Below are 26,220 nucleotides of genomic sequence, written 5' to 3'. Positions count from 1 at the left end.
TTGCAAGAAGTCTGTTTGTGTTCAGGTCTCTGGGGTGCTTCCAATACTCATTTTGCAGTACTTGCAGTGTGAATACTGTGCTGTAAAGAGAAACCTGTTGAGAAACTTGTTGTTTTCCTTGTTTGAGATGAAGTGATATGAGTCCTGCATAGACGGCAACAATGACAGAATGGTTATGACTGGACTACATTCTCAGTGCTGGATAAACACTGTCTAGATACCAATATATCTTTATCAAGTGGAGATAACTGACAGCTCTAGGCACTGAAATTGGAGGGAATCATTTGCCATCTGAATGTGGAAAGCTAGTTCTGTGGAGTTAGATAGTCAAGTGGTACTGGTGAATATGTATTTTTACAAGTTTGGTAACAACCTATATTATTTCCACATAGGGACCAAGGCTATCATGTCACCTTCTAAACAACTATGAGTGTTTGTGTGGTTGATAAATGTGACTTGTTTTTACTTTTGTGTTATCCAATCACACTGTAAATATTTCAGTGTATTGTGCATTTATTCAAGATACTGCCACTGGAGAACACAGGAGCCAGCCTGATGCCAGCAAAGCTGCTGTGCAGCCTCAAGCACCAGAGCCTCCTTGCCAAGGCGATGCCTCAGATGCTCTTCCAGACAGTTCTCACCCTGATGGGTCAAACCAGCTCAGTGGAGCCACAGAAGAAAAGTGTGTTTTACAAATCACAGGCATGACCTGTGCATCGTGTGTGTCTACCATTGAAAGAAAGTTGCAGAAAGAAGATGGTAATAAATTTAAGATTCCTATAGTGAGTCTAATAATAAGGGATGATGGGATGGAAAAGATGTTCTATGAGATTAATGGAAGAGGCTGTCATGCAGCATATGGAAGTTAAATATACTTAATGTTCTTTCTTAGTGCTAACGTAACTATGTCACTGTTTAACTATCCTATTGCGATGGTGGGCAAACATGATGAACATACTTGTAACAGGTTGTAAGGTGATAAAAAATTCAAATAAGTCTGAAGACAAGAACACAGAAATGGTTGTCATTTAGTTTTCAGGGTCTTGTTGGTTTATAAAGTAATCCATCTCCTCCAGAGACGTTGAAAACTCGGGCATGCTTGAGTGTATTTGCACAAGCAAGTGCAAACAAATGAATGGCTCCACTGCCAGGGTAAGCTTAGGCACAGTGGTGTTTACTGGTCTAGAGGTCTGCAGGCTGGAGCTGCCTTTCCTCTGGCCTTGCAGAAGATTAACAGATGAGCCTTAGCAATGTCTGATTCCATTTATATCAGCATGCCTTTGGGAGGTTTTGCTTATTGGTTACTCTCTCCCCAGTCTCCCTGTGGTGGTCTCACTGCCTTGATTTAGAAACTAAAAAATGCATTTGCTCTTCAAATATATTTTTTTTTTTTCCTTGTGATCTCTATGTTTTGATTTTCCATTCTAAATGTAGATTTCTGTGGGCTTTTTATTTATTAAAAAAATAAGGAAGGGTGGGGAGCAAGAAAATAAAAAGGTCTAGCATTGTGCTGCAGGGCTCATTCCCAACTGCAAGAGTCTAGGGTAGACCTTGCAGCAGTGGATGTAAAGATTTCTTCCAAACATCCTTTCTGCCTCATTAGATCATAGGAAAACTTATCTCCTTCCATGTGTAAATCTTGCAATTCCTCTCACTGCCAAAGAGTAAACTCAGTGCAGCTGGGTCTCTGTAAAAACTTTGCTGTTGTGACTAAGGAACAGCAGTAGAAGGAGGCAGAGAGAAATCAGAGGCTTATAATATCTCTAAGTTGTTAGAGTCCTTACTGACAGTCACTTGTAATATTTTACTTTTCTTTCCCTCAAAGGAGCTACACTATCTAATATTTTTATTGCCTTTGCAGGAATTGTTTCAGTGTTGGTAGCACTGATGGCAGGTAAAGCAGAGATAAAATACAAGCCAGAACTCATACAGCCTCTTGAAATAGCACAGCTGATCCAGAATTTGGGTTTTGAAGCTACCATCATGGAAAATAATGCAGAAACAGAAGGGCAAGTGGAGCTTCTTGTAAGTCACATGTATTTGAAATTATATGTTTGTTTTGGAAAAGTCAGGTCTGGAAGACTCATTTTCTTGCAAATAGCTTTGCTGAGCTTCAGCAGCTCAGTTCTGGCTGGTGACACTTTTTTTCGTAATTGCTGAAAAGACAAAATCAACTTGTCTTAGAAGAACCTATCCAAAAGCACTGAAATAAAAAGTGATAGGTCTATGCACAAATTAGACTTTTCTTAGCAAGCAGAAATGAAAGAGAAGTTTTCCATTAAGGCACTTTAGTACAGACTCTGAGAAACTGAGAATGTGTCAACAAATACATATTGCTAATGCTGTTGTCTCAAGTACACCTACAAATATTGGGTGAATGTGGGGGATTTCTAACTACTCAAGATTGCCTTTTCTTTAGATTATAGGGATGACTTGTGCTTCTTGTGTTCACAATATTGAATCCAAACTCATGAGAACAAATGGCATATTCTCTGCCTCAGTTTCACTTGCGACTAGCAAAGCTCACATCCTGTTTGATCCTGAAATTACTGGACCTCGAGATATTATAAAAGTAATCAAGGTAGGCTTTGGAAATATTTTATGTATAAACAATTAAATGGTGAAATTTAGTAGGAAATAAAGCAGCTGATATTTGAGAGGTTTCACTGATTTTGTAGATGCTATAGTTATTGCCACGTTTTTATGCTCTTGTGTGAGGCTGCTGTGCTCCACAGGAATGCATAAGCTCCCCAGCTGTTACTCTAAAAACTCACTAAAAACTACAAAATGAACCTTTTTTATCTTTATCTAGCAAAAGTGTCATATATTCATTTCTTGCCATTCTGTGTGTGGAATCACAGTCATTAAAGTGAAGTATTGCTAATTCAGAAAAAAGTACTTCTTTCTCTTGACAGTGACAAAGGCTGTAAAAGAAGTTCTGCCACAGCTCATGCCACAAGTATTACAGATCTCTGTACACACTTGCATCTATTCCCACATCTTTTTGAATGGAAACAGCTTGTGATACAGCCTGATATTAAATGAAAAAATCCTGGTTTACTGGTAGTCACACAGATCATAAAATTTACTGTTACCACTGCCCAAAGTGGGTTTTTGTGGACAAAACTTTTTTACTTTTTTTGTCCCACCAGAAGGGAAGAGAACATACTGTTTAAAGTGCATGCAGTCAGTAGTCAGGAGGACAGCAGAGGCTGTTTGCCTTCCGTGCTATAGAGTTATTTACTCAGAAAAGACCACAGAACTGATGCAGCAACAGTTATTAACATGTTAACTAGTAGACTGTTCAGGCTGGCAGAATAATTCTCTAAAGCATACTTTGCCACAGAACCATTTCATGATGCAGGTAGGAAGTGTCTTGTTCTTGCAAGCGTGCTTTGGGTTTTAGGGCAGTTTGGGCAGGAGGCACTGTTCCACTGCAGTAACTCACCCAAGCATCACTCAAAGCTGGATTTTTGCTTGTATTTGTTTTTGGGATGCTTTGCCCTGCAGTTTGTTGTCCTATGGGTTTAAACTAACTTTAGACACTTTAATTTTCAACTTCAGGTGTGTTTATTAAACTCTAGTGTTAGGGATTTGCTCACAAGGCTGTCTAGCTCCCAGTGGCTTGTGCATTTTAACTTCCTTTGTGCTATGTCCCCTATTTACTGATTATTCCAGTGGAGGTGGAAGGGTATATATTTTCCTTTAGGAGGAGTGCAGTAGAATTCCACCTACCAGTGGAAGCTCCCCATGCCTAAGAACTTGGACACTTACTTGGACACTGTGATCATGTATAGGTACCAGAAGCCCTTTGCAGTCCAAATTTTGAGTAGTGACTGAAATATCCTCTCATTTTGGCAGAATCTAAAAATAATTGAGTTTATTCAATTGGGGGTTGGAATTTATTAAACATGGAACAGTGTCCTTTTCTGGCATTTCTTCTAAAAGTAGTGTCATTAAAATGTCTTGTAAGGAATATGGTCAGCTTCATCAAAACTAACTTATCTTTCCTTCTCTTTCAATAAAAAGGAAATTGGCTTTCATGCTTCTGTGGCTAAAAGAGCTCCAAATGCACATAACCTGGATCATAAAAAGGAAATACAGCAGTAAGTATTTCTTTTCTGTCTCATTAATGAACATGTCTAGATCATATCTTGTAACTCTACTTCTCCCAGCACACTTCCCAGTTAATTAGATTACTCTTGTGCAAAACATATTTAATTTTACCATTTGCCATTTGGCTCAAGTACTTTTATTTCTTTTGTTAGTTTTAGTTTTTAACTGCCAGAAGTCTATACAGTTAAACATGTTGCAGACACTGAAGCTGCTCCAAAATATTGGATCTTTGCAAATATCCCAAAGCTGTGTGTTGGTTCAGTGCTAATAACCCCAGCCCTGCACTATCAGCACAGCTGGGGTGTAAAAACCCCATGGATTTACAGTTTTTCTTTTTCAGGTGGAGGAAATCTTTCTTGTACAGCCTAGTGTTCGGTATCCCTGTTGTAGTCATAATGGTTTATATGCAAATACCCAGTGGTGAAGACCATGGATCAAAGGTGCTGGAACAGAACCTCATTCCTGGATTATCTATTTTGAATCTTCTCTTCTTTATCCTGTGCACTTTTGTTCAGGTATGTCCATGCTACTTCCTGGGGGTTTGCTTTCTGTTCATTTCCCATTTATGTAATCTGATGTGATAAAGACTAATGGACTAAGACTAAGCTAATGGAAAGATTAAGTGGATTAAGCCTGCCCTCTTGTCTGTACCACCTATGCAGGACAAAGTGGCACTTTTCTGCAAGTTGTCCATTCTGTATTTACTCATAGGTCTTACTCCCACCAAAGTTGCATCAGATGGTTTCCAAGTGGAGAAGGTAATATAAAATAAAGAGATCCCTGATCATCTGAAAACTAATTGGGTAGCTGTAGGTAAATCCTTTCATTTTGTATGCCTTGTTTCCTTTGCATTGCTGAGGAAAAGGATGATATTTGCTGGTTTTGAGAACAAGGAAGTGCAAATGAGAGGATGTCAATGGGGTCAGTCTCCTAGTAGACCTGAATTTACATTAGCATCAAATTTGCTTGGGTCAGCAATGCCTTCCCTTATGTACTACATGGTTTTAATTCTGCTGTGGGCAGTATTATGTACTCTGTGGTTACTAATCTTCATACAAGTCTGTCCCTGCTTGCACCAACAGTTCCTTGGTGGATGGTATTTTTACGTACAAGCTTACAAGTCACTGAGGCACAGGACAGCCAATATGGATGTGCTCATCGTATTGGCCACGACGATTGCTTATCTGTATTCCTGTGTGATCTTGGTAGTAGCAATCATTGAAAAGGCAGAGAAAAGCCCTGTCACGTTCTTTGACACTCCTCCGATGTTGTTTGTGTTCATTGCGCTTGGCAGATGGCTGGAACACATAGCCAAGGTAACTCATCTTCACACAAATACTGTGCATTTATGATAGGAGTAGAGTAAACTATTCATGGAATTTTGTGTCAGCTGTTTCTGGTGTAATCTACAATATGAAAGGTTGTTTAGAGTTCATTGTGTTAAGTACATGTAAGGCTTTATATATCTCAATGTATGTTAAACATTAATCTCTGTTTCTTAGGGTAAGACCTCAGAAGCTCTTGCTAAGCTTATGTCTCTTCAAGCCACAGAAGCCACTGTGGTGACTCTAGGACCTGGCCACTCTATTGTCAGGTATGTATTTATGAATCAAAATTCCTTCAGCCTGCCTGGTCACAGACCAGGCTTTATCCAGTTAACCTGAAAGCTGATGGCATAAGTAACCTGCCTGTTCTGCTTGTGTCTTTTGCAGGGAGGAGCAAGTACCTGTTGAACTGGTTCAAAGGGGTGATATTATAAAAGTTGTTCCTGGTGGAAAGTTCCCAGTGGATGGAAAGGTCATTGAAGGCAGTTCTATGGCAGATGAGTCTCTCATTACTGGTAACTTCCCTCATCTTACACAAAGAAGTCAAATCTTCTGGAACTCTTTATTACAAGAAAAGAGAGCAGACCCAACCCAAACACTGCAGTCTGAATAGCCTCCCACCTTAACTGATGCTGTGGCTTTGTGAGCTTGAATTCAAGTCCTGCATCTGTGCACACCCCCAAAAACTGAAGGTTTTCCTCGCAGTTTGGCCACTTACTAAGCTACTGGTGGGATGGGATTGTTGTTATTCCAGCGATCTGGCTGGAGTTTCCCCTGGAATGTATTTGTAGAGATGGTACCTTCTCAGAAATAAGTTCTAAAGGATGATGTGGAAATATTGATGGGATGCTGGAGTCTGTATGACAGGGCTCTCTGAGCAAGGAGGGGGAAAGAAAGCCTCAAAATTTGATATGTTTATTAAGGATCACAGGACTTCTTTACATCTTCTTAAATTTTCATTTCATTTTGTACATGTAGTAAAGATTCAGTGATTCTTATCAATAAAGGATATAAAAATATTACATTGGCATTGAATTACTTGTTCCAGTTCTGTTTTTACTTGGGAACAGGGACACCTTTAGCTTCAGGGATCCAGTTGTTTTCACTACCACTAAAAACAGAGAAGATAAAGATGTTCTAGAGCTAGTATTCTTGCAGAGGTAGCAGGAGAACAGGAGCTTTTCCACAGGAAAAAAAACACACTTTCTGGCCTTTGAAAACTGAGGGTCATGGAGTTAAAGACAGATTTTTTAAACTCCCATTGCTATGTAAGGTGTTAATAGAGAAATTCTGACAAGTACCTTTTCCAACCAATTTGTTCCTTGTCCTTTTGAGGGATGGTATACTGAAAAGTTACGACCAAGGAAACAGCATTTGCTTTGAAATTAATCCTATGAAAAGTTTTATAAAAGTATGACACTACTTATCCATGTCTTCACCAGAGAGAGATACAGCATGTGACTTCTGGTCATTATTGCTTAGCATACTGATTTTGCTAACATAGAATGAGCTGTGTGCTGATGGATTATGCTGTTAGGGGTATTGGCTCATTTAATCTTACCTTTTCTTTCCAGGGGAACCTATGCCAGTCATTAAAAAGCCTGGGAGCACAGTGATTGCTGGTTCTATAAATGCACATGGCTCACTTCTTGTTAATGCAACTCATGTTGGTAGTGATACCACTCTGGCACAGATTGTGAAATTGGTGGAAGAAGCTCAAATGTCAAAGGTAAAAGAAGAAAACCTTGTTCACAGATTCTGATTGAATAATAAAAGGATTCTATGTTTTGATACTTACACACTTCAGCAAACTGTTTTTTCAGAGCTATTTTGTATTTTCATGAATTCTGCATATTTATGTGTTTTGACCACAACCATGTAAATAACTGGGTTTATTTTTCATAGGCACCCATCCAGCAACTGGCAGATAAATTCAGTGGATACTTTGTTCCATTTATCATCATCATTTCAACTGTGACATTGATAGCATGGATCACAATTGGTTTTGTGAATTTTGATATTATTAAAAAGTATTTTCCGGTAAGTAGTTTTATTATTATAACTGGATTTTTTGTTAAGATATCTTCCAATGTAATTAACACACTTTTTCTATATAGGTGTTGATGTTATAATCACTCTGAGAGGAGCTCAGTTGGTTAGATAATTACACCATGATTATGGGTTCAATCCTGGTATGGGCCTTCTACTTTAAGAGTTGGACTTGATGATCCTTGTGAGTCTCTTCCAACTCAGAATATTCTGTAAATAATTCTGTAAAAAAATGGTATTTTCTACACAGAGCAGACAATTACGCTATTTAAAATCTCTCTGCAGATATAAATATATCTTTGCATTTACCTCTTAGTTTTGCATGGGGTTCTTACAAATGGAAATTGTTGACAACATTTCTGGACTAAACATGATCTATAGTTGCATTGCAAGGAGCTGAGCCATTCCTGTTATGTCTGAAATTTTTGTGGGCATTCCTGTTTCTGATGGCAGATAGTGGTTTTGGCTTGAGAAAGAAGTTGAGCTTCTGTTACCTTTAGGATGTGTATTTGCTATGCTCAGGAACTGGGGGAATCTGTGTATCTTGAAATAGCATTCTCCTTCACTTAAGGTTTAAAGGAAATCACAACAAGTTATGTTGACACGTGGGAGACTCAGAGCAGAGAGTGTACTTGAGCAGCAAAAAATCCAGGAAATATTGCCATAAACAATTCATTACATTGACCTTTCTTTAGCATTACAATAAGAATAATGGATTGATTTCCTTTACTGAAGTTTTTCAGATAAATGTGTTTTCTGAGATGACTGTGATTGATTGTACACCTATGTTATCTGCTGACAGAAATCTGATATATCTTTCTTTTTTTTTTTTCCCTCTCTTCCCTCTTCTTGCAGAATCACAGCAAAAACATTTCAAAAGCTGAAATAATACTGAGGTTTGCATTTCAAACTTCAATCACTGTGCTGAGCATTGCATGCCCTTGCTCTTTAGGCCTGGCTACCCCCACAGCTGTAATGGTGGGCACAGGAGTGGCTGCACAGAATGGTATTCTCATCAAAGGTGGAAAACCCCTGGAAATGGCACATCAGGTTAATAGTTTATTCTGTACTTTTGTAGCTTACCCAGCTATTGCTACATGAAATATAATTCCTCAGGAAATCCTGCAGGTCCAAAGAAAGACTGTGGAAAGTTGTTCTTTTTTTTTTTCTTTTTTTTTTTTCCATTTTTTTCTCTTTAATTGATCGCTGCTTGTTAAGGTTAAGAAGAGAAATCATATCTTCAAAGTAATCACAGCAAAGTGTTGAGAGCCAACATATTCTACAATCTCATGATTGTGAGGTTGCTAATCCTCTTCATGGTCTCAGAGGTTTCTGATTTTACTTTGTTTACCTCTTCTGCAAAAGAGCCCGATAATACACTTGGGTTTTTCCTTTCCTCTGAGACCTGTTGTGAAATGCTTATTGTTCATGATCAGTAGTTTAAAATGCAGAATGAAAGAAAAAAGGAAAATTATTTGGAGTTGTATTTGTGGAGTTGTTTTGAGACAAGAAAGAGAGAAGGGAGGCAGAAAAAAAATCTTCAAAGACATCAAAATTATGCAAAGAGGAGGAAGAAGTGAAGGAGAAAGAGGTTTGACATGTCCAGAGCTGCTGAAAAGAAAACGAATCAAAACCATGTTGTGATAGGCTGTATTAGACACATGCAGAACATTTTATGGGGGGAGGATGGTAATAGCAAGTTAATCAGACTGATAATTCTTGTTCTTACTTGACCAGAAGTTTTTCCAAGGCTCTGGGAAAAAAATAAAAAAGAATAATAATTAATGCTGGGAATTTCTGCCTTTTGGATCCAAGCAAGGCTATGGTCAGGGCTTTGAAAACTAGGTGACCTGTTGGATTCTGCAAGGTTGGTGTGTTGGAATAGCTGGATATGGAAGAAGTGCCATACTTAGTACTTTGCTAAGTTTTGGGGGTTTGTGTTTATTTTCAGGGTTAGAATTGACTTTATCTTTGGGTTCCAGTATATGTGGGGCTGTAGTTCTTGGTTCATTTCTGATTCCTCAAGACCCATTGTCCTGGCTGACAAGTGATGGCTGAGTTTAGTGAATAGCATGACATCGATTTTGCTTAAGTTGTTGTTTCTTGAACTTCTTGCACTCTTTACATCTTCTCTATCATCAAACCACTTCCTGAGTCCTCTTTCCTCAGTGTTATTGTTAACTGTTCAGAACTTCATTCAAAAAAGCCTTCTTTGCATCACATACCTTGTGGTAAAAGTGGTTAAGGTGCCTTTACATGAATCCTGCATGTGAATGTATGTACTGTCCTTTGTGTATGCATCTCAGTCCTACAATTACACTGCTGTCTGAGATCCTGATATGGGCACAGGACGATCTTGTAGCTTTATGAGGAATGAATATGAAAGTATAAGGAGGCCTGCTGCACAGATAGTTCGAGGTACCTACAGGAATCCCGGCTTCTGTGGATTTATTCTGTCTTTGTGTGGATATAGTCAGCTGTTTATTAAAGTCTTGACTGTATTTATGTGCCATATGCATACAGGCCTGCAGGGCTTAGGCAGTAACTGTGTTTTTTTCTTGCAGATCAAGACTGTGATGTTTGATAAAACTGGGACCATCACCTATGGAGTTCCAAAAGTCACGAGGGTGCTTTTGATGGGAGACACAGCTGTGCTCCCCCTGAAGAAGGTACTGGCTGTTGTTGGTACAGCAGAAGCCAGCAGCGAGCATCCTTTAGGAATGGCCGTCACTAAGTACTGCAAAGAGGTACTTAGCCTTCCTCTTTCATCCAGGGTCTGAAGGCATCTGTGAAAATGCTGCAGTGTTGTACCAAATGATCAGGTCCCAGGAAAAGGCCTGCCTAAACCGTAACAGGCTGGAAAGTTAGGAGATTGCATGGTTGTGCATCTTGGTCTGGACATTACCAGACCGTGTATTTTGAGCTGTGCTTTTCTGGTAACAATGTGGAGTTCTGAAGAAAGATCTTGTTAAATTTATCTTGAACTAATGAGAAAATAAGGAATATATGGAGGAGAAATAATTAAAATAACATCATGAAGCAAATGTGTATGATGATATTTCATATTACCTGACTATAGTCACTTCTATTAGTCACTTGCTCATTTGAATAAATTAGGCAAAAGGCTCTAAAGCTTGAATATTAAACTGTATTATTTGTGAGTTTCACAAATGAATTAATAGATTACTGAAGTCTTTGCAAGTTTTACATATCCTCAGAGGTCATTTGTATAAGTCATGTGTTCCTCAAGCTTCAGGAAGAAGTAAAACACAAGTCATAGCAAAAATAGGAAGGCTATGTAAATAAAAAAAATACATCTGCTAAGAAAAATCATTAATTGATTTAGGAAAAATAATTTAAAAATATATATCAAATTTGCTATATCTTTCAGTGATAAAATTTAGAAGTAAAAACATAAATATAGAAGGAAAAAGAGAATATAAGCAATGAACCAATTGCCTTTCTTGTATTTTACATTTTTTATTTAAAATTTGTTCTGACAGTTCTGTAGTCATCCCATGCAGCAGCTATTACTGGATCATGGCTTACATGAATTGTCATGCTATACTGTTGGCTGATGTTCTTACCACCTGCCTTGTCATGCCTGTGTTTTAAGATCACTGAAAGCTACATATAGTTCCAGCTTCCAGAGACAACCCAGAATAACTTGTTTACCAATTAATATTTTCTACATTCTTTTTGTAACTGGGACCATCAGTCCTGATAATCCCTTTATCTCATCTTGAAGGTACTTACTGACTTCTCTCCCTAACTCAACAGAAAAACCCAGTTTCCCTAACATCCAGACAGATCCCTCCAGGAATTAGATACAGTTTTTCACTGTACTCTTACATATATACAAAAGGTCTGATACACCACAGCCAATTGTCTGTGAGGTTAATTAGAAGTTGCATCTTTTAGAAGCTGAATGGCTTAATGTTGAAATATTTCTCTTTTGTTCCTAGTCTTGGCTGAAGTCATGAACCACCAATCTCATTTTTTCATCCTCAGATTACTAGAAAAAGCTGTTCCTTAAGGTTTGCTGGCTCTAGGGATGAGACCTGGCTGTAATCTCTATGGCTGCCCCTTTCTAGAAGTCTAAGCCACAGCACACCCAGAGCATCCTTATTTTTAGTTCTGTGCTACTGATAGTCCAGGCTAGTTTTCAGTTGGTTAGTCAGTCAGGAGGAGGAATGAGCTCCTTTTGGTAAGAGTTATCTAATATTTGTACCCCACACGGGCAGCACAGATTAATGATGGCCTCTGGTTACATCTTCAGGAGCTTGGCACTGAGAGCCTGGGGTACTGCATTGACTTCCAGGCAGTCCCAGGCTGTGGTATCAGCTGCAAGGTCGGAGGAGTTGAGGCCATCCTTGGCACAGCTGAGGAAGGTCCCAACAAGCTGGATGCTAACAGGAGTGGGGACAGCAGTGCTCCTCTGGGAGATAATGCAGTGATCACACTCTTGGAATCACCAGGTAAGTGATTATCTGCCCCTGTGCCAGCTGTAACATGAGGGAGAATGAATCAACAGCACCAACCACCTACCAGGCTATGCACAAGAAAAAGGTGGATATGGGGCAGAAGAAGGCAGAGAACAGGAGGGACAAACATGTGCCTTAACAAAAATTTAAGCTCTCTCCTCAACTCTTGATCTCTCTCTGCAACTCAGAAACTTAAATTAGGTACAGTGATGGGTACTTAAAAATTCCATACAATACACAGACAATAAGGCATACCCAGTGATGCTCCCTTTGGACAGAAGGATGGTCCAGCAGACAGCAAAGTTTGCCTTTATCTTCCCATTTAGAGCAGTTACCTTTAACACATATTATCTTAACTGCAACTTTTCATATGCTACCCTTTAGTTCCATATTAACTTGGACCTTTTGTTTCCTGTTCATATATCTCTCAAGGCACTTAATTAGAAAAAAAAACAAACCCCAAACCCAAGGCTATTCAACAGATGCAAAACAAAGTGTCCTATATCTGCAAACTGATTTTAGTGCCTGATATTTTTCATTAGGCAATACATTCAGATTTGTTTCAGACTCTCTGGAAGCCACTTTGCTATTTGGTAGTGTAGGAGAGAAAGAAAAGGTACTTAAAGCCTTCCTTAAGGAGCTCATCAGTTCTCTTCAGAAGGCTGTGGTGCTCTTGACCTTTCTGAGAAAGCTATTAGAAGAATTAAATAGAAGGAGAACTTCAATCATCAGAACTGTGCCATTTTTGAATGGTGCTAATGTAATATTTTCTCACCTGCTTATATGATTCTTGTGAAGTTGGATTGAATTCATAATGAGGTGCATTGTTTGTTAGAACTACACTACTTTTTTCTTGTCAGAAATAGCCTTTTTATTTGGAAGTCATTAGTTGTGAGAACAAAGCAGGATGGCATTTACTAAAATCATGCACTGCACTTATTCAGAGAAACAAAGCCAGCTGACAAAGACAAACATGAACAAGTACTTCCAGTAAGTTCATGATGCAGTTCTCTGTGTAAACAGGCACAAATTGAGTCCTGAAAGAGAAAACTTTTATGAGGCTGTCTTCAGGCAGTGCCTCCAGCTAACTTGTCTTCCTCAAACATCTCTTCTCTGCTTGTGTACACAGCTTTTGAGATGCTAATTTTTCTTTTTGTCTGTGCACAAAGGTCCGTCAGCTTCTCAGAAATACTTGGTGTTGATCGGAAATCGTGAGTGGATGCGACGCAATGGCTTGAATATTACAAATGATGTAAATGATGCAATGACAGACCATGAAATGAAAGGACAGACTGCCATACTAGTGGCTATAGATGGTAACTGCTCTTCCTTAGGGTGACTTAACAAATATGAGTCAATCCTACTGCAGAACGGATGAAAACAATCTGAAGCAGTTGATCACTGGCTTAGTGTCAAGAAACTACTAATCTTTTAGTTCAGAACTTTTCTGAACTGTGAAGTATCAAGGTGTTCTTAAAAGAAGCTTTTACCACAGAACAGTGTTTATAAGGTTTTGTTGTGTAGTTTTTAATTCAAGAATTAATTTCTGAACCCCCTGTTGTCTAGGATCATTATTCAAACAAACAGTGCCAATACAGTGCCATGTCCAATCCTTAATTTACATCAGTTAAGGACCATGGACCAACCTATCACATCACTGGTTTCAAAATATGCAGTGAATAAACATGGTGATTCATTAGATCAGTCAAGTATAATGGATTAGACTTAAATGAATTTTGCCAGGGGGGTTCTGTTCCATGCCATGCAGAAAGAGATCCCAGATCCCTAGATTTGAGAAATTATTGCAATGGTGATAGATTGCCAGCACACCTGTGAACTTGAAATGAGGCCAGTGATTAGTTTACTGAGCAAATATTCTTGGTGCTCCTAGAGAGCAATTTTGAAAAGAATTTGCTTGGGAAGGAAGTGTTGATGCACATTTGAACCAATGTACTGGGAGGCAGATGCAAGACTTCTCAATGAAAGTAATTCTACTAGATATCCAACCCTGAAAGACTAGGGGATGTAAAACCCAACCCTATATGCTTCCTCTGGGAGGAGTGACTTCAACATCTGACCTGGGCACAAATACCAACACTTTCTCTGACCCACTACCATATTTGTCCATACCATAAAACATAGAAGTCAGGCTTGTTTAAAAACTACTCTCCTCCTCATCTTCCTGATCCCTAAATATCAAAGGTGTTTATTGCTTTATCTGAAACAGCCAAATGATAAAAAGAAGAGACCATAAGTGAGAAAGCTGCAGACATGAGTGTGAATATTGCTAGGAATGTGTTATTTCACAAGCTGCCACTGTGTGATGGAGGGGGAGCTCAGTTCTCTTGCTGCCACTTTGCCTGGTCCCACAGCTCTCTCTGACAGGGGGTTTTTATTCGTGCAGGTGTGTTGTGCGGAATGATCGCAATAGCAGACACTGTCAAGCAGGAGGCAGCCCTTGCTGTGCACACGCTGCAGAGCATGGGGATAGACGTGGTGCTCATAACAGGGGACAACAGGAAAACTGCAAAAGCCATTGCTACTCAGGTATCTGCTCTGTGTTTCAAAAAGCTGCACGATGAGGTCCTAAGACTTCTGTTTGCCCCGGTGAATTTGAAACAGGAGCTTCAGTTTCCCTGGAACTGCAGTTTCCCTGGATACATTAAAGGAAGCCAAATTTTTCTTGAACTGGATTGAAAATCAGGTCAATATGACATAGTAGAGGCCAGTGGCTGCATTAAAATCCCACTGAAGACATGCAGTTAATACTTCTCCAGAGTAATGGAGCTTCTTGCAGTAATTGGTTGCTGAATGCCTCCTGTTTCCCTTCACTGAAAGGCAGACCTGTTGGGTTAGTGATGAAGCAAAGCTCCTTGAAGGTCTAGTCCTGGACACAGTTAGGGGATCCACAGTGTGGATTTGTCCTTATCTTAAAGGGTAACATCAAAATTCGAATTATTGTTAAGAAGCATAACAGTTTAAAGGAGGTTGGGTTTATATGAGATTTCCATCTCAAACTGAAAAGTCAGATTCTTACTGCTACATTGCTATGTTTCTATCCTCTCAGTCTTCACTTCCCTCTTTCCCTTTGCATTGGTCTACTTCTAATCTTACCATGTGCCACTTTGCTTTCCTCAGGTATCCCACCACACAGCTGACTCAGCCAGCACTGTGGTATGCACGTTCTTCTGTGCTGTGAGGTCTGTTTTGTTTCTCCGTGTGATGCTTTAACCCTCCTCCTATTGGGTTTCATACTTTCACTTCTGTGTTCTGTTATGGTAAAGTGCTTTCCCACTCAACTTCCCTTGTCAAGGGAAAAAAGTCTTTCAGCAACAAGCTTGAATTTATGGTTCCAGGAGCACAGATGAATGTTTTAAACAAGCTTAGTTCGTGTCAACCTACATTTTCATTTAATTTTTGGAACGTACTTTCCAATGGAAAGAAATGGTAAGCAGTTTTAAAAATGTTGTAAAATGTGACTTAAAAGGTAAAAAGAGAGCTTCTGTCTTATGTGGTGAAAAGCTTCTGCCTGGTGAGGCAGCCAAACAAAGGGTATTATCCCAGCACTATTTAATACACTCATCTGTTCTTCAACTACAACAGTAGAGCCATTGTTAGCAACTCCACATAAGTTATGATGTGGATGGGTAGAAGCATTTAGCCAGCCATCTGCTTTATTTTTATAATCGCCCTGAGACTTGTTGTCTGTGTGGTTCCCCTGCTGCAACTGCTTGATCACACATGGTTTGTGTGTTGCGTTATCTGCTTGAAGGCTCTGCAGAGGGATCTGGACAGGCTGGATTGATGGGCTGAGGCCAGGTGTGTGAGGTTCAAAAAGGTGAAATGCCAGGTCCTGCACTTTGGCCACAACAACCCCTGCAGTGCTACAGGCTGGGGGCAGAGTGGCTGGAAAGCTGCTCAGCAGAAAAGGACCTGTGGGTGCTGCTTGACAGCAGCTGAATTTGAGCCAGCAGTGCCCAGGTGGCCAAGAAGGCCAATGGCATCCTGGCCTGTGTCAGCAATGGTGTGGCCAGCAGGAGCAGGGAAGTGGTGGAGTCACCACCCCTGAAGGTATTTAAAGGACAAATCTTTATTACTAGGGCATTTGAGCTCCAGAAGCCATGCAGGGCATCGTGCTAAGGGCAGAGTATGGTTTGCCAGCATCTCTACAGTAGGAGGGTGCTGTTATCAATCCTGTTCTTATGCCAAAGGCTTGTTGCTCTTCAGTTGTCTGTTTGAAATCACTTTGGTTGATATTCCTGCTTTCCCTTCACCTAGAACAGCAAATGGCTCTCCCTTCCAGCATGGAGCATGTCACCAGTGGGGTGTCTTTCTTTGCATATGTAGGTTGGGATCAAAAAAGTTTTTGCGGAGGTTCTTCCTTCTCACAAGGTTGCAAAGGTCCAGGAACTCCAAAACGGAAAGAAGAAGGTTGCAATGGTTGGTGATGGAGTCAACGATTCCCCTGCACTAGCCAAGGCTGATGTTGGAATAGCAATTGGAACGGGCACTGATGTTGCCATTGAAGCTGCAGATGTTGTCCTTATCCGGGTGAGCACTACAGTTTTGGCCTGTCCTCTTTTATCACTGACACTCTTCATTTTGGTTTAGTTTTCTGAAGATTGCATGTGGAAAACTTTCCGTGCTCTTCTCTCTTGCAGAATGATTTGCTGGATGTAGTTGCCAGTATTCACTTATCCAAGAGAACAGTTCGAAGAATACGAATAAATCTGATTCTTGCCTTAATTTATAATATGCTTGGAATACCCATAGCAGCAGGTATGTGACTACCAGAACTCAGCTTGTCAAAAACAGCATCACAGTTGATCTCTGTGGTGCCTCCTGTAGGATTGATTCCCTGCTGAAGGAACCAAAGACAGGTTCCTAGATTATTTAAAACTTGGTAGAAGGAAGGCAAAATAGATACTTTTTTTTTTCTGCATTTTTTTCTCTTTGCTTTTTTCTCTTTGCTTTGCTTAGGAATAAATACTTCTATATGAAATTAAAACTATGCTCTTTTTTCATATAGCAGTACTTGAGGATTAGTTTCTGTATATCCAAACCCAGCTCTGATTAGATGTACCATCCTACTTTTGGGTGCTCCCTCTTTTATCTGCCCTGACTCACACATTTTCTCTCTTACTGCTTGTATTCTTTATGCCTTTGTCAGACATCTTCTCATGCTCTAAATTCCTACTTAAAACTTACTTCAAGCATTCCTTGTTTTGTTTATGAGTAACTTCTCTCTCCTTTTCCCATACTATTGCCTTGTCTTTCTGTTGCCTTTGCTGTGTTCCATATGTGCAGAATATCTGGAAGGGACAAATAGTCTTACCCTGTGGCTGCAGTCTTGTATCCATATTGGTGCAAAGGTCATCCCTTGCAATGGAAGGGACATGTTTAGAAATAAGTGAGTAAATACATATATTGATCTAGTTGTGTTTATGGAGGTCTCAGCAGGTTGTGTTGTAGAACTGCTGACCTGTTTTATGTAATGCAGGGGTGGAAATGCCCTGGAGTGCTGGGATGTGCAGCTCTGGCTCATGTCCATATGTTGTGTTTTTGCTAGGTGTGTTCATGCCTGTTGGCCTCGTGCTTCAGCCTTGGATGGGATCAGCTGCAATGGCAGCTTCTTCTGTGTCTGTCCTGCTGTCTTCCCTGCAGCTGAAATGGCAAGTTGTCCTGTGTTTATCCACTGGGGAGCTGTGGCAGTACTGAGGCTGGGACTCAAGTGAGACACTCCTTTGGGCTTTCTACACCTAAAAGTACCTGAAAGTCCATTAGCTTGGGGTTGTTCTGTCTAATCCTTGGCTTCAAAAGAGACAGGTGTCACTATTATGAATTTACCTGGACTAAGACAGTATGCATTATGCTTTAACTAGCAGCTAAAAGTGTGACTGGATGTCACCTGGGCCCATGTGGTGGAGATCTAGTTTAATACCAAGTAATGATCAGGAGGTTTTGCTGTTCATCAAATGAGCAGTTAGTTTGAAAGATAATTCTCCATAATGTAACAGTAGATTTTTTAAAAAATATTTGTACTTGTTTGGGTTTTATTTTTGTCTATTTAAATTAGCCAGAGAGAAATGGGGAAGCAGTGTATATACTCTTTGGCACCTGGCTGCAGATAAAGCATCTTTCTTTATTCTTTTGGAAGCAAACCAATTTCTGATCTACAACAAGATTTTTCAAGTTCTATTCATTTTAATGTTACATTTTTGGGTGCCCTTTTTGGCAGTTACAATGGACCTATTCTAAACAGCATAAAAAGCAAACACCTTTCAAGAATAAGATTTTTCATGATCTGAAACTGGTCCAAACCTTCACATATTTACTGTAGCTGGGGTCTTCTGTGTGTTCCAGTATAGTACAGTATAGTATGAACTAATATAGGAAACCTGTTTCTACATCATGTTTCTAATCCTGCAAATGCTCAATGACATATACATATAAATATTTATATATAAATACAAAAGACATACATACATATGTCTGTTTGCAGAATCAGCCCAACCACTACAGGATTTTCATCCTAAAAGGTTTCAGTGTATAGTTATCCAAAGGATGAGAAATTTCCATAAAGGGATTCCTTAATTCTCCATTTCTTTTGACCTTGTGCTGATTGTATTGAGCGTCACAGGCCATTTTGGGTAGATACTGAGAACCCCATAAAAAATATTTGGCTTCAGACTTATGGAAGCTGTATTAAATGTGTACACTTTAGGACAATAATCTTTCTTGAAGCTTCAGATCAGGTGAATAGAACTTCAGGTTCCAAAGAACACAATAGTGCATATATACGCAAAGAGGACCACGCACTCTTGCCATTGCTGGGATTTGACTTAGTATACATTGAATCAGAAAGTGATTTTTTGTGTCATTGAGTCCATTCAACCTGTAATTGTCTTCTATGAACCTTCTAATAATCCAGCAAACTCATATTTTTTGTTAAAGAACCTCACTTTGAAAGTCCCTCTTTTACTATTGAAATGTCTTAATGCTGTATGACAAGTACTCTTAGCTATTTAATGCTGTGCCTGAAGTGCATGGAATCATGGAACCATCTGGGTTGGAAAAGATCTTTAAGATCATTGAAAAAAGCCATTAACCTGGCACCACCAAGTCCACCACTAAACCATGTCCCTAAATGCAACAGAAGAGTCCTCAATCAGTGGTATGTGGTCTTGAATGACTGAAAACTCAGGTCAGAAACATCTTGAGGAGTGTTCTGCATTTCTCCATCATCTTCCCTTATCCTTCTGTTCTTGTTTTGTTTTGAGAGAATTGTCAGGCTCAAAATTCAAGTAGTAATAAAAATTATTGTTTTGTAACTGTTTTTTGAGACCCTTACACTCTTGACACCACACAAATTAATTGTTTGTGAAGTATTATATAGGAAACTTAATTTAAACATGTGTAATTCATCTATAAAGTTATTTTTTCCATATAAACACTTTCAATACATTTAGGTAGCAGAAGTTTCTGATTTGTTCTAGTGCCAGATGCTTCTACCAGATGTTGACCTCTTGTTGTTAATGTATTTTCCCTTTCTCTTCTTAGTTACAAGAAGCCAGACACAGAAAGTTACGAGGCACAAGCTCAAGGCCGCATGAAGCCACTCACTCCTTCACAAATCAGTGTTCACATTGGAATGGACGACAGGAGGAGGGATTCTTCCAAACCATCTTCTTGGGATCAGACTAGCCAAGTGTCCCTCTCTTCCTTGGCTTCCAACAGGCTGCCGAGACGCAATGGTTTCATTGAGGAGGAAGGGGGCAAGTGGTCATTGCTCATAAATGGAGCAGATGAAGAGCAGTACATCTGAAGCACTGGACTCTTGGTACAGGGGGAAATGTTCCTCCTCCCCAGTCAGGGGAGGGTCTGACTTATTTCATCAACAGCTTCGGTGTTGTAAGTGAAGTATTCCTTCAGCTCATAAGACTATTGCAACTCAGCTCAGTGTTGGGTTGTATGGATTGTGGATTTTTTTCAGGTCACCAGTTATTTCTGGTCATGGAAATAATCTGTGGCACTATAATGAACTGGCTTGTTTGCACACAGAATTTAGTGTAATAATGTAAAATTGTAATTTTCAGTCTAAAAGAGTTTCTCTTTGACTCTTTGCTAGGAACCAAATTTCATACGTTTCACTCTTTAAAACATTATTACTTCAAGACCACATGAAGTAAAAGTATTTTCAGAGCTGCCAAATATTGATTTGTATCTAAATGAAGTTAGCAATGGCAAAATGAATTCTGTGGTCAGAAGTTGAATTTTTACACAGAATCCTAACTAGTCATGTCACTGTGAGACCACTTTGTATTTAGGATCCATGACATCTCCTGGGGCCAAAAATGCTTTGTTGTTTCACCTGCTATAACTCTCTGAAAAGTCTTTTTCAAAGTTTTTCACTTGCTTTGAAGTATTGCATTCTTTTGATGCACGTTTCTATTACTCTCTTTGATTTTCCCTTTTGCTCCATATAAGCCCTTTTCCCCTTTTTCTTGCACAGGAGATCTATGAGTCATCATTATGTTTACAGATATTCCTGTTTGGGACAAACTCCTTTAAGTCACCAGGAACCAGTCCATTCCTATTGAAGTCCATAAGGGCAGAATTGGTTCCTGGTCCCAGTTATCCAAGATACCTTGCTGGACCCTGGGGAAGCTCCTTAGAGTTGGCCAGTTGTCTGTCTTTTTCCTCTGACAGAGTGAAGGATTTATGCCAGTGTGAGCAAAGGTGGTATTTACCTTGGAATAGCTGAGCAGATCTAGCACTGGTGTGACTCCAGCGTAGCTGAACAGAGTGAGCTTATTGCACAACTTAACCCCAGTTTGCTGGTTGCTTAAAATGCAGCTAAGTTTAAATTAAAAAGGTGAAAAAATTGCCTTAAAGTGGGCTTCTATTTGCCATAATATGAATAAATGACAGGATCTGAACTAAGAAAATTTGTAATTTAAATTTGTATTTATGTTTTGTATTGTTTTTATCTCCCCTCTTTACTTCAATGAGAAATCAAAGTGCTGGGTAACCATTTTTTTGCTGTAACATCTTTACCAAATCTTGCATTAACTTTATCCCTGTGGATGTCAGATTCACCCCTTAACACTTTTTAGAGTCAGGATGGTAGGAATCAACTGCTTTGGTGCACTGGATCCAGTCCCAGAGCGCTGTGTTGTCCAGCTGTGGACTCTGAGGTAAGCAGAGTTTTATAGTCTAGTTTAGAAACTGAAAGAAGAGGAAATACTTTGCTAAACAACATGAAATAACTACTTCTTTTCATTGACTGAAATATAGAGCTATTTCTAAGATGGGTTCAAATCCTGCTTCTCCTAATGTAAAAATGAAAAACAAGTTGGAGAGGAAAAGAATTGTTCTTAAAGAATTTGATGGGTCCTCTTATTTTCTCAGCACTGTCTTAAATAGAATTTCAAATCAGTTTTAAAACTCTATATAAGTAGAGATTACTTTCACAGTTTTTCACGCAGTTCACACACACTTTCCACACACTTTTCAAAGGTGCATGCCAGAGATGCATGTCCCTGTGGGAAAGAGGGTCTGAAGTTTTGCTATTCTGTGTTTTCTTACCAGTCCTTACAGTAAAAATATGTTGCTTTTTTAAAAAAAAAAATCAAACAAATAATTGTGTGTCTTTTTTTTTTTTTTTATTGAGGGGTTCAGAATAAAAAGAACATAAACAGATTGTTGGATTGCAGGGTGCATAGCACAAGGTTTTGTGTCTGTTTTGTGATCTGTTTCAGGCAGGATATACAAGAGGGAAAAAAAGACAGTGTTGTTTCATGTTGAGACAGGTGAGGTTGCAAGCATTTTAAAGGGTGGAAATAGGATTCAAAATCATCCTGGGAAATTGGACAGAACCAGGAAACTTTGCAAACAGAGCACAGAGGAATTAAAGGTCAGTGCAGCTGATATGGTAGCTGTATTTTCAGCTGTATGGCTGAAAAAGATATGGTAGTTGTCTGGCATTTGTTTTGTGACCTGGTTTAACAACTCAGAGATGCTGCAAAATGAAGAGGAACATAGAGAGGTATAAAGACTGTATCACCCATATGACAAAATACCTCATTCTGTTCTGCTCTGGAGAGGCACCAGCTGAAGTAGCAGGTCTATGAAGTAGCAGGTTGTATATGTCATGCTTGTTAGGAAAAAACAATTCAGAGCAATGAGATTTAACAGAAATCTAGAAAACGTGAGAAGGTAGGTGTATGAGAATGAGAAATAAAAGAAGATCGAAGGAATCTGAGTAGGTTTGCCTACGGAATACCATAAGGAAATACAAGTCTCAAGACACAAAGAGAACGATTTATTCCTTTCATCTTTTCAATGTCTTTTATGTTCACGGTGACTGGAACAAGAAAATAATAGGCTTATTGAGCCAAAGAATATTTAGATTACTCACTAGTCCTGTGTAACAGGAAAGATTGTGGAGCACTGGAAGAGGTTGCAGGTGGGGGCTCTTCAGATGCACATGTCAATCAGGCACATATTTGGTGATAAAATGTTAGCCAGAGGTGAATCCTGACTTGGGGCAGGCAGCTGCCCTACACCAGCTCCTGACCTTCACCCCAGATGGGGTTTCTCCTATTTCTGTGAAAGTAATATGAACCAAAAAATTACTGGAGTAGAGAACTGACCACACTATCCTGCTCACAAGAAGTGCTGAAGAACCAGAAGTAAGCTTGACTTATTTCATACTTGAAATTAACTGAAAAAGGTTTGCTCATTATATTTGCATAATGTCTTAGGCTTCAAATGGCTGTGAAACTTGCATAAATCTTAGAATCACAGAATGGCTTGGGTTGAAAGGATCCTTAGAATTCACCTAGTCCAACTCCCCTGCCATGGGCAGGGACACCCACTAGACTGGGTTGCTCAGAGCTCCACCAACCTGGTCTTTGAGCACTGCCAGAGAAGGGGCACCCACAACTTCTTTGGGCAACCTGTACCTGTGCCTCACCACCCTCACAGTAAAGAATTTCTCCCTAATATTTAATGTAAACCTACCCTCTTTCAGTTTAAATCCATTCCCCCTTGCCTAATCACTACATGCCCTTGTCAAAAGTCCCTCTCCAGCTCTCTCATAGCTCCCTTTAGGCACTGGAAGGTGCTCCAAGGTCTCCTTGGAGCCTTCTTGTCTCCAGGCTGAGCAACCCCAGCTCTCCCAGCCTGTCTTCATGGGAGAGGTTCTCCAGCCCTCTGAGCAGCTTTATGGCCCTCCTCTGTAGCTGTTCCAGCAGGTCCATGTCCTTCTTTTGCTGGGGGCCCAGAGCTGGATGCAGCACTCCAGGTGGGGTCACAGAGTGGAGCAGAGTGGCAGAATTCCCCTCCTCACCCTGCTGGCCACGCTGTGTTGGATGCAGCCCAGGATACAATTGGCTTCCTGAGCTGCGAGTGCACATTGCTGGGTCACTTTAAACTTCTCATCAACCAACGCCCCCAAGGCAAAAATGTCTATGAGAAAGTTAGAATAGTTATACATTGTCAAGAAAAAGAAATACAGTTGGTAGTCCTGACACTTGTGATCAAGTGCTCTTGTTAAACTGGAGCTCCTGATGCATATTTTGATGCATTAGACAGTACGGAGCAACTTTTCAAACCCCAGTTTTGATCTTAGGTGTCTGCCTTGTACATGTTGTCCCAGCACAACTCAGTTGCTGCCTATCTGATGGTAAGTGATAAATCTGACGATTTATAGGGGACATCCAGTTATTTTGCTCTGGGAAAAGTTTGTGAGTCTTCTGCTGTAACTTTTCAATTCTTTTTTAATGAACACAGAAGACATCTAATGAATCAGATCTTTGATTTTCATGTTAATTTTGGTGCAATAGCTCAGGAATACTGTTGCCTGTTAAGTTTTTCAACTATTTTTCTTCTCCTGTTATAGTTTTGTCATACAAATTTTTGGTGCCCTAAGTTCACAGGAGAGAAATTATTCCATTTCATTTCCTCCTCCTTTCCCCTTTTTTTCCCAAGCAAATAAGCTGTCTGATTTCTATCTGAGCTGATTACAACCTTTCTCTGACTAAGTATTCGTTCAAGGATTGTATTTTCTCTAAATGCACTTATGTGTGAAGAAAAAGAATGAGTAGGTGGTGAAATTAGACAATGGTGTGCAGGGATGTGAAATCAGATAACACCGAAATGCTGGATTTAATTTCCCCTGCTAAGATGCCAATAGCAAGCCAGTGGGAAATTGTTCGAGAGTCACAACAAAAGAAGTGGTGAAGCACAAAACATCCTGCTCACATGTGAGTCTCAGACAGACATAAGCACAGGAGGAGACACATTAACTCCCCTCTTTTTCTCCAGTTAAAAGCACCAAGGCTTTGCAGGCAAGTACAGCCCGCCCACAGGTTCTCTTGTGCAATGATCTGATTTTCATGACTGATTTACCTTCATGCTTCAAATGATGATTTCTGAAGTGTCCCCTGGTGCTGCAGGTGAGGGGATGTGGCAGGGGGAGGCGTGTGTTGTTTTCCCCCGAGGCATTCAGCCAGCCCCGGTGGAGGTGAGTTCCCAGGGAGGTTTGTGCTGCTCAGGGCAGAGCAGTTCTGTGCTCCGGGGGCATCGGGGTGAGGTTTGGGTCGGGGGGGCTGTGCCACTCAGCAGCCAGCACCTCACCTCGTGGGGGACCACGAGATGTCACTGCAGGTCCAGCCCAAGCCACAGAAACCCCTTAATCTGCAAAGCATCTGAAGATCCAGTACATTCACTGCTGGCTACCAGCAAAGGGAAAAATGTAAAGGGATGGTTTAATTCATATCTAAAATTTTGGTCTGAAAATATATAGCCCAGTAATAGATTTTGGGCTAGTGTCTGTTTGCCTCGAATTCTGAATTGGTACTTCTTATTATTTGATACTTAAGCAAATCCTAAATTGCACAGGTGTGTCTGCTGAAATCGCTTTCTTTTTCCTCTGACAAGCCGAGATTCAGGAAGAAAAGCTGCACTGCAGGAAGTCAAAGCGAGGTGCCTGCATCCTCAGGACAAACCTGCACCTTGCAGGCAGTGAGCTTAAACTCCCCAGGGAGCTGAGGGTGCAGGATTGCTTGTTTGGTGGAGTTGTGTTTTAAGTAGAGCTTAGGGGAAGTCACAGCAGCCCTTGGCTTTCCCACAGGGCACCGCATCAGACTCTGCAACATCTTCCCCGGAGGGCTGAGCCCCGTGTAAGCCAGGAGCAGGCTGCCAGCAGAAATCGCATATTCTGCCAGAATCTGCCTCACCAAGGCAAACCAGCCCTTGCTCTGAAGCCTGCCTGTGTGTTCCAGCCGTGCAGGGAAGGGTGTGCAGTGCCAGTCTGTGAGAGACCCTCCTGCATCCTGGCAGAAAGGGGCCTCGCTTCCAAGGGTTAATTTTATTTTAAGATACCTCTGCATTGCAGTTGCAAATCGGAGCGGTTGGGAGCAACCTGCTGAACGGGAAAGGGCTCATTAAATATATACTGTCACTGATTTATGAGAGAGCGCAGAGACAATATAATTACATATAATTATGCCAGAATCTTGCTGCAGAGTTGCTATTTGTGTTGGGAATTTTATCCTCTCCCTAGGCAGGAGGATTTAAAAAACCCATACATCTGCCAATATATTTGTGCCACAACTAACTTACTCAGAAGCTTTTGTTTGATCATTCTCTTTACAGACCATGGAGCTTTTTAAGTATATCATCATCTTAGGGATGAACAAAAGGTAGGCAAGGCTTTGGGTGGTGTGCTGCTTTCTTCGTGTCCATGGGGGAGGCAAGTTTGGGCTGTAAAGAGGACCTGGCCAGCACTACTCTTGCCAAGGCTGTGTTACAAAGGGAAAGTTTAAACCAGTAGCTCATAAGAGGCTGCTGGAAGGGTGGTTTGGGTGGAAGATGCCTGTACTCACCTGCCTCTGCTAGTGCAGGTACCCACAGGTGGGCTGAGAAAGTCAGTGTGTGTAAGATGAGGTGTAAGCTCTTCTCTAGACACACTCCTGCACCTCAGTGTCCTTGTAGTGAGGGGCTCAGAACTGAACACAGGATTTGAGGTGTGGCCTCCCCAGTGCTGAGTACAGGAGGACAATCCCTGCCCTGCTCCTGCTGGCCACACCATTGCTGACACAGGCCAGGATGCCATTGGCCTTTTTGGCCACTTGGGCACAGCTGGCTCATGTTCAGCTGCTGTCAGCCAGAACCCCCAGGTGCTTTTCTGCTGGGCCATCTTCCAGCCACTCTGCCCCCAGCCTGTAGCGCTGCCTGGG

At 40.5% G+C, this 26,220-nt stretch overlaps 1 protein-coding gene across 5 annotated transcripts in view; it reads left to right on the top strand.

Moving 5' to 3' along the window:
• Positions 1–21,614, top strand: part of ATP7B (ATPase copper transporting beta) — a 36,866-nt gene extending 15,252 nt beyond the window's left edge. For 3 of the 5 annotated variants that reach the window (XM_023945747.2, XM_023945691.2, XM_086881399.1), the window contains exons 3-21: positions 523–759; positions 1,862–2,025; positions 2,420–2,581; positions 4,030–4,106; positions 4,457–4,631; positions 5,199–5,432; positions 5,619–5,710; positions 5,829–5,956; positions 7,016–7,170; positions 7,347–7,481; positions 8,346–8,540; positions 10,055–10,237; positions 11,770–11,968; positions 13,144–13,290; positions 14,379–14,521; positions 16,322–16,525; positions 16,636–16,753; positions 17,544–17,646; positions 19,535–21,614. In XM_023945747.2, the coding sequence (XP_023801515.2) occupies positions 523–759; positions 1,862–2,025; positions 2,420–2,581; positions 4,030–4,106; positions 4,457–4,631; positions 5,199–5,432; positions 5,619–5,710; positions 5,829–5,956; positions 7,016–7,170; positions 7,347–7,481; positions 8,346–8,540; positions 10,055–10,237; positions 11,770–11,968; positions 13,144–13,290; positions 14,379–14,521; positions 16,322–16,525; positions 16,636–16,753; positions 17,544–17,646; positions 19,535–19,799 (3,116 nt within the window). In that variant the 3' untranslated portion in view covers positions 19,800–21,614. Of the gene's footprint in view, positions 1–522; positions 760–1,861; positions 2,026–2,419; positions 2,582–4,029; positions 4,107–4,456; positions 4,632–5,198; positions 5,433–5,618; positions 5,711–5,828; positions 5,957–7,015; positions 7,171–7,346; positions 7,482–8,345; positions 8,541–10,054; positions 10,238–11,769; positions 11,969–13,143; positions 13,291–14,378; positions 14,522–15,112; positions 15,175–16,321; positions 16,526–16,635; positions 16,754–17,543; positions 17,647–19,534 lie in introns of all 5 variants that reach the window. The other 2 variants (XR_015284669.1, XM_086881398.1) reach the window with 2 other exon arrangements.
• The last annotated feature ends 4,606 nt before the right edge of the window (positions 21,615–26,220 follow it).

The sequence above is a fragment of the Cyanistes caeruleus genome, chromosome 3, assembly GCF_971803275.1.
Source record: "Cyanistes caeruleus chromosome 3, bCyaCae1.hap1.1, whole genome shotgun sequence".
NCBI lineage: Eukaryota > Metazoa > Chordata > Aves > Passeriformes > Paridae > Cyanistes > Cyanistes caeruleus.
Note: the sequence above shows the minus strand (reverse complement) of the source record. Positions and strands in the feature narration are given on the sequence as shown.